We start from the raw sequence: 12,660 nt of genomic DNA, 5'->3' as shown, positions 1-12,660 counted from the left end.
TCAAAGTCTGCTTTTATGAATAAGATACAGTAAAATATTAATGAAACTTATTACTGTACCAAGACTGTTATTATTTAATCCAACAGGTCTCTAGAAGAGTTTATTCAACTAAAGTTTGTTTATAAAAACATTCTGACAGTATGTGTAACTGGTAAAGTTTCCTGAATAGGGCTTGCTGATACACGTGCAAACAGCTGAACTGGACAAGTTTGGTGTTGGTATGTTAAAGGAATGTACCCACAGTCAATAGTAGTAAACAGAGTAGGCTTGACAGGAATTTTCTTATATGTCCAGCATGTATAATTGGAACCGTATGTGTATGTTATGTATTTATTGATACGTTACAAATATTTTTATAGGGTACATGTTTTATTATTAGTTTGACCAAGGAAACAGGACATGTGTAGTTTTGCATGTTTAATGTTTTTAACGTGTGTAAATAGCTATGTTTACGATGACTTTTGGCACCCAGTGCATTTTTTTTCTAGATTTTATTTGATGTCTTCATACTGTAGTTTTGTAGATTTTGGAGATGCACGTTCCAGGTGTGGAAGGCTTGGCGGGGGTAGGCCAGGGCCAGTCTTCATTCTCAGCAGAGAGCAAAACTTGCCTTGTAGCTCGATTAGTAAATACTTTTCTTGGGATTTCTAAGGTCTGGTATCGAATCCCACTATTAGAAAGTATTTTAATACAAACGTACTTCACTGATAGTAATTATGATAAAATTATTTTTGGTTTTTATATTAATTTGAGAAACAAGATGGGGCTGCTAGGTACAGCTGCTGAAATGAACCCTTTTTACTGCTGGTTGACACACGGGGCCAGATGAAAGGATGGGGGGGCCCTAAGGTAACCCATATTTTGGGCGTCCTATGCATATTATTGCGCATGGTGTTATTGGCATATTGGTTAATCTGGCCCTGCGTTGAGGACAGAGAATATGAGCGGAGCGAGCCAATTGTTTATGGAGTGGGGAAGCAGAGTGGGATAGTTGCTCAAACTGAGAGGATATTTCCAGCCCGCTTTTTCACAGCACTGAGAAGAACTGAACACGGTTCTATTTTTCTTAAACACATGTTCGGCCATGGAGTTTGCACAAAAAATAAAAAAAAGAAGGTGACAAATACAGATGCAGTCAGTGTACAGCATTTTCCATCATGCCAGTTCATGGTAGCCATTAATTTTCCAGTTTCAAACCAAAATTAGGAAAACTTATGTTTTGCAGACTTGAGAATTGCATTTAAAAAAAAAAAAAAAAAAAAGCTTTCATATTCAATATGATTAGCGTTGCAATTTGTAATTCATTATGGAGGGAAATATATATTCTCCCAATTGTGGAGCTGCCATATAAAAATGTGAGAAACTTCATCAGTGTGTTCATCTGTCTCAGGTTAGTGCATATCCTATATTGTTTTTATACAGTTCTACGGTTATGCACAATACAGCACTGTGAACACAGTTTATATTTTCTACACTCTTAAAGATAGTTCATACACTACAGGGTGGCGCGTCAGCCCTGTTGAGACTCACTCATATGTGTTTGTGGGTTGCTTTGAGCTCCATATGAGGTATTCTGGTACAAACAAGCCTATAAATAAAGCTAAGTTGATTATGACAAATCATATGCACAGTTTTAAATAGGTGAGTACACTGTACACAACATCATAGGAACCTGTTAATTGCAAGATGGTATTTCCTAGCTTTTATTTTATTTTCAATTTACACCTTTTTTCAGTACCAATCAGTAATAATGAGGAAGTGTCTTAAAATTGAATTAGATAACTTATCTGAACACTTTATGTAGGCTTTTTTTCTATACTGTAATAATAGAATTAGCGCTTCTGATTTTCAGTATTAACAGGTAAACCAGATGAAACACCCCTGATACAATTTTAAAAAAAAAAAAATCAGTGTATAATAAACACTGGAAAAACACTGGAAATGGTTACTCAGTTCACACTGACTTCATTACCACTTTCCCACTTAAAAAACAAAAACAAATTACCCTTCCCAGTGCAGCTGGAAATTGTCCCTCGATACTTCCTGACTTGTTTATCTACCATTGATTCTTTCTGAATGCTTTAAACCTGAATGGAGGCTTGTTCACGGAATTGTAAGCTGTATTACAGTTAAGGATTTAAAACTGCAAAATGTAAAAAAAAAATTGCCTACATAGAAAAACCACAGGAGAATGTGCCTGTGACCATAAGGATTTCGTTGTGGAAGACAGCAAAGGAAAGAAGGTACAACTTAAGTGTGCTAAGTACTGTCGAGTTACTACTACTGTGACAGAAAAAACCACCCACGCATTTTGGAAAGTAACGAAAACAATACATTCATACAGTATATAAAAAGCGACAGCCCCGAAAAAAACAATTTATATAAAACTCGAAAATAGCTAAAAACAAGTCACCAAAATGATGCTTGATTTACTGTAAATATGTTTACTCCCCCTTCCCAATCTTTCTTGGGTTAAGCCTCTTACTGACACTTATAATATGGTTCATGGTTCATAGAGTATGTGACTGACTTGCTAAGCCTTTCTGTGCCGTTACTTCTCTAGAGAGTGAAGTGAAAGTTAATTAAACTACTAAATGTCAGATAGGTAGGCTTAGGGTGATAATTGGAGTTAATTCAGCATATACAGCATTAGTTCATGCTGATGTGACTAGCTGTGTGAGGTAAAAATCAATGTTCCATACTGTAATACAGTTCTAAACTTCTGACGCTAGTATTACACAGCGCCGTGGTGAATAAAGACTAGTGGGAATACATTTTTCCTGCTATTAATGTATTAAGAATGAATTCAATTTGCATGGATGGATTTAAGTTTGTACCATAAAGCAATACACAATATTTCTCATTGTTTTTGGATTTGAATGAATAGATTTGTATTCTTAATATCATTTTTTAATGTTGGCTTTAAAAGAGTTATACAGTCTAGTCTCAGATTTGTACATCTTTGGAAATTCATTTGGTTTTTGAACAACACCTCCAAATGAAAAGCTTTTTCCTTTCAGAGAGTTTCCTTGCCTATACTGGGCAGTTTTAAACTGATAGATCATGGCGATGGCTGTAACTACCTATGAGGGCATCAAGGTCGTTTCCTTGGTTGTTTTTTTGCTTGATCAAATACTGATGCTTATGTAAAAATTCTTGTAAAGTTCAAAAGACTCCTTAATTTTCTCTGTTGGATTGCAGTGCAACATACTGTACTGTAGATTTGGAGGTTGAATAGTAAGTACCAAGCAGTCATATAAATACTGCCAGCTAGAGCTTGAAACCTAAGTGTGACCTCGGTTGCTCTGGCTACGACTCACTTTAAACTGTAGTTGCTACTGTACATATTATTTGCTAATCCATATGGATGTGTGTTCCTGCTGCTGTCCTCCAGTTCAGATATATTTTCAAAATGGTGTCAAAAAAAAACAATAATACATTTGATTGAAGAATTGGATTATATATGCTTGAACATATTAATGCTTATAAAAGCTGAAGAAAAATAGGACTGTACAAACAATGACAGTTTCTAGTTTATTTTAAAGCAATATATAGAAGGTTAGTGCTGGCAGGAGTATAAAGTAATTAATCTGGTACAGCACTAACCCTGGACTATAAACAATAGCTTGAAGGAATGCCTAAGGATGTACAAATGCCTTACGAAAATATATACTGTGTATTTTGACTTAATCCTTTGCTGTGTGTGTATTTCATCAAGGTTTCTAAATTTTATGTATTTGTTGCAGGTGACTGGGACTGTTTCCCATTGGACACTGCCATCTGGCACGTTAGTGATACTTCCCCAATAAATACGGTAAGTTCTCTCAAACCGCTGTTCCTTATTGCATTTATTTTCCTTTAAATTTCATCATTTCACTGTCGATGCAATTAAATGTCACTGTTTTAACAGTATACCCATCTTCTTGCTTTCATTTCACATTATTCACATTGCACAATACACCTCTTTTCCTGCCTATGCCCCCCTGGCACAGGGGCTGCTGGCGGGTCCTTCCATCAAGCCTGGCCCACTTCGCTCTGTACAGGTCAGTAATCACACGCCCGGCAATGCTGTACATGCTGCAAAGGGGTACACCACATAGTGGAGGAGGGCATACTTCATGCAACTTTTGCAGGAAAAAAACATCTGAAATTAAAACAAACAAATAAATAAAAACCCAGCCAAACAAACATCACAGCCACTACAAAAGTCCTGCAAATAACCATATGGGTGTTTGTTTGTAGATGGTCAAAAAACAGGACAGTAATACTAACTTTAAATGTAATACAATTTTTTTTTAAAACAACTGCACAATGTACTAACTATGCCTGCATATGTTGTACAGTAATTCATTTGCAGTTAACATGTTATTACACTTGCACTTTGAGTTATTACATTTGAAGTTGACATGGTATTATTATTGCAAGACCCATATAGCTTTAATGATTTACTGTACATCTACCATGATTTCTAGCCATAACATGCTCTTTTACCACTTTCACTAGTCTTTTATGTGTTTTTACATGCATGGCTTTACTTTGCTTTATTATGACTTGCAGCAAGATAAATGCATGGTACTGGAGGAACTGTCTAGCAGGGATTAATGGGCGTGAGTAGCTCAGTTAGTAATAAAGTGTGAGAGTACAACTTTTTCTTCTTTCAAACAATGTCAGGTCAGGCAAAGAAACACTTTCTAGTCACTGTCCCTTTAACAGCCCAGCACTTCTAAAGTAGAAAGGAAAGCAATATCTCAGTGCAGCAAGTGACCTGCGCAATTAAACATGTGCCAAGATAATTACAGTGTGAATCATGCCAGTAATTGATAGCACCGTTAAACCTAGAGAGGTATTCAGTGTCTTTATGTTTCGTGTTTTTAGATGGAATTTGTTTAAAGTGATCACATTAAATCAATGCCTTCTTATTTACAGCATCCTGTTACATGGCAGCCATCCAAAGAAGGTGATCATTTAATTGGACGCATTATTCTAAGCAAGAGAACAACTATGACAAAAGAGTCAGGTGCATTACTTGGATTAAAAGTAAGTATGTTAATTACAGTACAGTAACAAAGCAAAATAAGAAAATAATTGAAATTAAATGATTTATAATATCAATCTAGTCCTGAATATTAGGTATATATATACCATATAATATATTTTTTAAATGTAGTTTCAAGGACTGTTTTTTTCTTTTGCTTAACTCTGATTAGTCTTTCTTCTGGTGAAGAATAAGGGAGTGCATTTGAAAAATATATGTTTTGAATTTGTATTAAACTGTTCAGGAGTGTTATAGTTAACAAGTATCTGAGATATTGTGAACACTGGTGTTTTGGATTGTTACTCTACCTCCCAACAGTTGGGGCAGTATCGCTATGTGATCCTATTTGGTTGATGTAGGTTGTTGGGGGGAAGATTACAGAAACGGGAAGACTCGGTGCCTTCATCACCAAAGTAAAGAGAGGAAGCTTAGCGGACGTCGTTGGCCACTTAAGAGCAGGTATGTGTCTGCAATTGAATGTTTTTTTAATACTGAAATACCTACATTGTTGTACATTTTGGAGAATAAATACAGTACTACAGCTTCTGTTAAATAATGTGTAGACCACTATGTATTACTGTTCACGTAGGAGTTCTGGCGAGTGCCAGCGTTCCTAACACAGGCATGGGGATCACATGGCAACTCAGTGCACATATGCAGATTGAGAGTGAATTGAGTACCTTGCATATTTGCCAGTCTAGATCTTAACCAATGTATAAATGAGTCAAGCTCGTATGGGTAAGAGGTTACAGACCTGATGTGTTGCTTTCTCATGCACAACCTCATTTACACCACAGGGGTCAGTCTTGTACCAACTTTTACTGCATGTGCTACCCCCCCCCAACCTGTTACATAACAGTATTATACTGGCACAAGCTACATCACTGAATTCTCTGCAGCAATGTGCCAGAATTATTCATCTTCCAAACCAGGCTTGCAGTTAAACTGCACAATCTAACAGGTAATCGTTGTTGGTAATTAAAATATAAAATATGCATGTTCCGGCTAAATGTTTTGTAAAATAGTTATTTGTCTTTACTTAAAATTAATTTGGTATGTAGTACACGACAAAACAGGGTGCAGTGGATTTTCCACTTTTGTGTGAAGAACACAGCCATTTTCAGAAAATAATTTGAGTTCTGTGTTTGAAAGGTGACGAGGTGCTGCAATGGAACAGCAAGCCATTACCTGGAGCGACAAAAAAAGAAGTTTACAATATCATTTTGGAGTCTAAATCTGAACCTCAAGTCGAAATAGTAGTTTCAAGGCCAATTAGGTAAGGTATTAACATTCTTTTGCATTGTTGCACTTTAAATCTGTTAATTGTAAAAGCTTGCAATATACAGTTTGTATAATCTCGGGCCAGGCTTTTCAATTCACCTCTTTAAACTGCAAATGTATTGATTTTATTCAACATGTAAAGTGAATGTGAGTTGCGTGTACTGTCACTAAATTAATCTTCGTGCTAATGTGCTTTCTGTCTGATTGGACGGGACTGTATGAAGCAGGAATAAATATTAAATACAATTTTTAAAAAAACAACTGCAAGGTTAAATGAAAAAGTGTGTGTGAGTGCAAAGTTCTCTATAATCACACTATTTTGATCAATATTGTTTACCATGTAGCATTTCAAGCAATTCGATTTTACTCCATGGTGTTACAATACCCTCCGTGTAGAATCGCCACCGCAATTAAACAATTAAGTATACTTATTAAAACCATTCTCGCAATTCAAACTCACTTTACTTGTTGATTAATATCTGTTCATTTGTTGTTTAGAGGTGATTTAAAAAAAAAAAAAAACTGACCCATTTGTCTCCTTATTTCTGAGACAACACAAGTTTACCAAAATGCTAATTTGCTGTGTTAACAAACTGTTTGATAAAGTGTGTCTGACAGATGGAAAAACAGCAGCATCATCAGCCAAGTGGCAACCTTCCTGGGGAGGTCTGATCTCTTCCTCTCTGCTTTCTCTCGCAAACATCCGTCCGCTGTTTGTGCTTGCTAGCAGATCTCTTTTCAACCTTGGCAGCTTTTCAACACATAATCCGTCCATATGAAAATATATATGAACTAGGTTGGATTGTGAGCATACGCGATCATTTCCATAGAGACCTTCTGCCTTTTTCAGGAGGAGTATAGTGGATTTCTCAGAGGGAATTTGGTCTGGCCAACAGGTGTAATTACCCTGCTTTTATAAAGTTTCAAACACTGGTTTCACTATTTTGTTTAGGCACTCTCAGATTGTATTTTTAATAACACAGTTATCAAGCCACTGCTGAATACAGAGTCTCCCCATATTTGTTGTCTGAAGGTACCTTCCATCAGATAGGGACATTACGATGTTGGAGAGTAGATTGAGTAGACATTTTGTTTGAAATATTCCCTATGTCAATGTAGTATGTAAGGCATTACCGGAGTAGTCATTTAAAAGGGGGACTTTTCACACTTAATTCAAAGCGATAATGTGTTTAAGACTAATGCTTGCACTACAAATCAATTTTTTTCTGTATTCTTTACATCTTTTATTTTCTGTGTTTTATTGGTTTTTTCTTTCAGTTTTTTTTCTTTTATCATAAGATGTGTCATTGGTTTCTTTCCAAAAACTTCTTGAGAAAGGTGTTTAAAGCTTACCAGTAAGTAAACTGTATAGCTCTGGTAGTCCGAACACATTCTCCTTTTCTGACTGAGTGCTTTAACACCATCGGGCCACAGTCTATATTATAATGCAGTGGGCATCTGCAGGGCCTCTCATTAAGACATTTTCTACTCTATTTTTGCTGTTCGGCACTCTAGAAAATTGTGACTTTCAAGGGTGTCCCTTTTGTCTCTTGTAAAAGGGGTAATGAAAGGTCTGAGTATAATAATGCATTCTTCAAACATGAGCAATGCATTTAAATGTGTTTTCATATACACAAACGTTCAATGTTCTAATAAAATAGCACAGACCATGAAAGTTCTATGCAATGACATACAACTTAAGATACTGTTCCCTTGAATCCAAACTTGCTGTAAAATGGCCAAATCAACATAAAATAATTTGTGCATGCAACTGTATTAAAATTAATAATTGCAATTGCATTTGAAGAAATTGTATTTATTGGATGGTGCATATTGCCTGATGATGGTGTTCATTGTGTTGTACACCCCTTTCCCGGATTACTGGATTCAGATGACTGTGTTGCAAGATATTCCCCCTTCACGTGTAAATATTCTTGTGGTACGTTCAGTGGCTGAAAATAAACTTTGTGTTGGTATTATGATTTCTATTTGTTTCTGAATTGCAGAGATATTCCTAGAATCCCAGAAACATCTCATCCTCCACTAGAATCTAGTAAGTTTTTAAAAACATTTTACAGCTACATTCTCTTCAAGTGTAACTTTCACAACCTGTTGTGAACACGTCATTCATTTTACAAAACTAGTATGCTGAGAAACACCTATATTTGTCTGAAGAAAAATAAAAAAAAACTTTCTGTAGTATGTTTTTATTCTAGCGTGCCCTTGTGTTTTTTTTTTTTTTTCTTTACCAGGTTCAAGTTCTTTTGAGTCTCAGAAAATGGAGAGGCCTTCTATTTCTGTTATATCCCCAATGAGTCCCGGAACCCTCAAAGATGCACCCCAGGTTTTACCCGGACAGCTTTCAGTAAGAATATCATACTTGACCTGTGCATTAAAAGTGTATCAACCGTGGCTTTAAAAAAAAAATAAAGATTTACTCACCTCAGATTAACATGGTAGCATTCTCAGAGGCACCTTAATGGTTTGTTGTTGATATTTTTGTTTTCTCACACAGTTGCTTTATGTTCACTTCCTGTGTCACAATAGAACCTCAAAGTTACAAACATCACACTTACAAACTGATCAGTCAGCCTAAACTGACCACTTGAAACCAGAAACAGGGCTTCTGGCAACTGTAAAAGACCATTACTTTTTGTTTTCTTATTAGTATTCATAACAGTATACCTTTTATTAATATAGCAATCATATATTAAATAACAGAAAGTAATACAAGTTTCAGAGTTACACCCTCCATTCCCTATGTGTTCTTAACTTATTGTTTTTTCTTGTATAGGTAATAGGGAAACTACGTAGAGTCCTATGAGGTGTAAAACAGGTAGTGAATGGACAGAGTGCCTCCATCAGACCTGTAACTTTTGGGGGAAGAAAAGATGAAAAGCAAAACAATTAATGACTTATGAGAACAGTGGTATGCTGATTAAAGTTAAAGAAGGTGGAAGAAAAGAACACAAGTACTGTAGCACAGATTTGTCTTCTATAAATATCTGCACTGCAGCAGGCACATCTGTACTTTCTAGATGTAATTTTGTCCTCCATAAAACCTATTTGCACAACATTATTTAAATCTGGTGGCTTTTCAGTTTGTTTATAGTTACTCATTTGCATGAACGTCAATGTTTATATATTTTCTAGGTAAAGTTGTGGTATGACAAAGTAGGACACCAGCTAATAGTAAACGTGCTTCAAGCAACGGACCTCCCTTCGAGAATGGATGGCCGGCCAAGAAATCCATATGTCAAAATGTATTTCCTTCCAGACAGGAGGTAACCTTCATGAATTAGTATGAAAATATGTATTTGTTTAAATCGTTTAACTAGATAGCAGTATGTTGTCTAATTTGACGGTACAGAATGATATAGTGCTGGAATGAAGCCCTAGAATGCTGTACAACTAACTTGATACTGCGTTTGTTTCAGTGACAAAAGTAAAAGGAGGACCAAAACAGTTAAGAAAAGTTTAGAGCCCAAGTGGAACCAAACATTTATCTATTCCCATGTGCATCGGAAGGACTTCCTAGAAAGAATGTTGGAAATCACTGTGTGGGACCAACCTAGAGTACAAGAGGAACAAAGTGAATTTCTTGGAGAGGTACCATACAGCTAATGAACAAAAACAAAATGACATGTCTTTTAATAGTTAACCTGTCCAGGTTTATTCATCTTTAAGGTAAGGTGACCCCAAACTCATAATAACAAACTACATTTAAATATCTAAAGTCTTACTTTTTTTTTTTTAAGAATGTTTGTTCAGACAGTTTTGATTTTCGCGATGAAACAATTCTAGACTGTTGTTAAAGATGCCAACAAGAATGGAGGGCAGTATTGGGAATATCAGTTAAAATTTCAAACTTTGTAAACAGGGCTTTTTTAAATTAATTTTTTTGTTAAAATAAAACTATTGGAATTATCATTCTCCAGTCAATTACATTTTAAATAGAGCCTGCACGCTGGCAGGCAAGATCTTTAGTTCTAAACAGCACCACTGAAACCACAAAACACTTCTTACAACATGCTGTTTTTTTGCAGATCCTCCTGGAGCTGGAGACAGCCCTTTTGGACGATGAACCACATTGGTATAAACTTCAGACACATGATATATCTTCACTACCTCTGCCTCAGCCATCACCATATATGCCACGGAGACGTGTGCAGGGAGAAAGCCCTTGCAAAAAGTTACAAAGTAAGTGTTCTAAAGTTTATAATCACAGACCACTGTGGTGTCCCCAGTGTCAGTTCATTGAATTCAGGTCAAGGTCAAGTACAAGGTGTTTTGTTTTATTTGGAAACAATGACTGAATATGCACTGTATTTCAGACAATATAGTAACAAATATGGGGGTAAATACTGCTTAATTAACTTTCACAAATACTGTTTTATATATTAACAACCCCCCCCCCCAAAAAAAAGTAAATCTTCTGTAAGTTCTAACTGAAATAACTCTATCAAGCTCAGTGCTATCCCTAACTGTTGTCAACATCATAAAACGACGTCAGGGGTTTGCTGAATGTACCATTCAAAACAGCCTATAGAGGTCCAGGAGGAAATAAACACCTATCCCAAGGGCTTCTTTATGTGTGGAGGGGAGCCCATTGGCTATCACTGTAAAGCAAAAAAAAAACTGCACTTTGCTTCCAAGGGCTGTACCAAGTACCTACTTGTAATTTGTTTGGACTGTACATTAGTTCAAACAGTATGTCATTTTTCAACACTAAAATATATAACACAAATGTAAATACTATAATGTATTTTGAAAGAGTAGCTGTCATACAATTGTTTTAAAAACATACACCTTCTTAAAATGTTTTAATGTTATTTATTTATTTATTTATCTTTAGAATTTATGGTATTTAATAAGGAAGTTCACATTTTAATCTACTGCCCACCTGTACTACAGTAGTCCTGCCCACTATACTAAATCTATTTTCTTAGCTGTCCTTTATGTTTGGTACATCGTAGTTGTCATTTTCAGGTTCTTACATTGATTAAACAAATGCAACTATATTAACGAGAAAAAAAGTGTAAATAAATAGGTAGTAAAGCAGAAAAAAGCCTTTGCGAAAAAAGAACTCCCTACTAAATGTTTAGCAAGAAATATTTGTCCACTATCTGTTACATATCAATACAGTCTATTAGGTAGCAGTGATATTGGGAATGTAAACTGGGAATGCTGATTTGGACCTGAGACAATGTGTGAACATCATTTTTTTGTAATATGTTATGAATACCCCAGTCCTGCAGCTGTGTGTTTGTCCCATCACTATGCAGGATCTCAGCGAATCAGTGATAGTGACATCTCAGATTATGATGTTGCTGATGGTATTGGAGTAGTTTCAACAGGTGGGTGGGGCTGAAGAGCATGATTCAGTTATTTTAATCTGTAGTTTACAGGACTTGACCAGGAGGCCAGTAATCTAAATAAACAACCTGCGGTAATGTCAGATGCATCGTGTGCTTTAGTAGTGTGCAAGGCACCGTGGATGTTATTCATTGATGCAACAAAGGCATCAGTATCAAAGGAAAAAAAAACAAAAAAACAAACAGCTGCAGTCCATTAAATTAAAAAAAAAAAAACATTTTACAAATTAACTGTGTATTTGTTCTCTGACTAAAAATTGTAGGCATTTTATAGCATCTGCCTTCCTGCTTAAGCCCTGAAGACAACTAAATGAAACAAATAAAATGCATGACGTTTAAAGGACAGAAACGTCACGTGGAATATAACCCTGCCTTTTCTTTCTTAAAGTTGCATGCATATTGGAGAACAGCACCTTAACAATTAACTGTCGTTAAGCTGTGCTGCTTTGCAGTATCGTAGATTAACTCAGCATGACTAAATACTCTCATTACAGTGAATGTTGCCCAGTGCTAAAAAATACTTTTTGAAGTTGTACTAATACACTGTTTTTGTTGCAACTTCACAGTGATTGGAGCTAACCAAATCGTACCTGTTGTGCACTTCCATTCATGTAAATGTCTCAAATGTGCAGTTTTGAAAGAAACACATGTTACATGATACCTGGTACTACACTCCGATTCTCTGTTTGCAAGCCATGCTTTCCTATTTAGTCACCTGGAGGGCAACGTTGTCTCCCCCCCTTTACTGACTTCTTCTTTCCTGTTAAGCAACTCCTTCCCATGTTGATTGACATGCTTTCATCCAACATGTTTGGACCCAAAAGAGACTGCTAAGATGACCTATGCATATATTCTAAACATATGCTTGCTATAACCTGTATTCCTTTAAAAAATGAAGACCTATTCAGAGCTATGTAGCCAATGGGAGTGAAGAACAGGTGTGATTTATGGAATTATTTTGTTAGGTGC

General features: G+C 35.9%; 1 protein-coding gene across 14 annotated transcripts in view; it reads left to right on the top strand.

Annotated features, from left to right (window-relative positions):
• LOC121316827 (regulating synaptic membrane exocytosis protein 1-like) overlaps window positions 1–12,660 on the top strand; it is a 127,817-nt gene that overhangs the window by 65,263 nt on the left and 49,894 nt on the right. For 13 of the 14 annotated variants that reach the window (XM_041252058.1, XM_041252056.1, XM_041252055.1 and 10 more), the window contains 10 exons: window positions 3,747–3,814; window positions 4,927–5,037; window positions 5,395–5,494; window positions 6,188–6,311; window positions 8,323–8,369; window positions 8,569–8,681; window positions 9,470–9,600; window positions 9,754–9,925; window positions 10,363–10,516; window positions 11,602–11,673. In XM_041252058.1, the coding sequence (XP_041107992.1) occupies window positions 3,747–3,814; window positions 4,927–5,037; window positions 5,395–5,494; window positions 6,188–6,311; window positions 8,323–8,369; window positions 8,569–8,681; window positions 9,470–9,600; window positions 9,754–9,925; window positions 10,363–10,516; window positions 11,602–11,673 (1,092 nt within the window). The remainder of the gene's footprint in view (window positions 1–3,746; window positions 3,815–4,926; window positions 5,038–5,394; window positions 5,495–6,187; window positions 6,312–8,322; window positions 8,370–8,568; window positions 8,682–9,469; window positions 9,601–9,753; window positions 9,926–10,362; window positions 10,517–11,601; window positions 11,674–12,660) is intronic. The other variant, XM_041252063.1, reaches the window with a different exon arrangement.

The sequence above is a fragment of the Polyodon spathula genome, chromosome 6, assembly GCF_017654505.1.
Source record: "Polyodon spathula isolate WHYD16114869_AA chromosome 6, ASM1765450v1, whole genome shotgun sequence".
NCBI classification, from domain to species: Eukaryota; Metazoa; Chordata; class Actinopteri; order Acipenseriformes; family Polyodontidae; genus Polyodon; species Polyodon spathula.
This window is presented reverse-complemented; position numbering and strand designations above follow the sequence as displayed.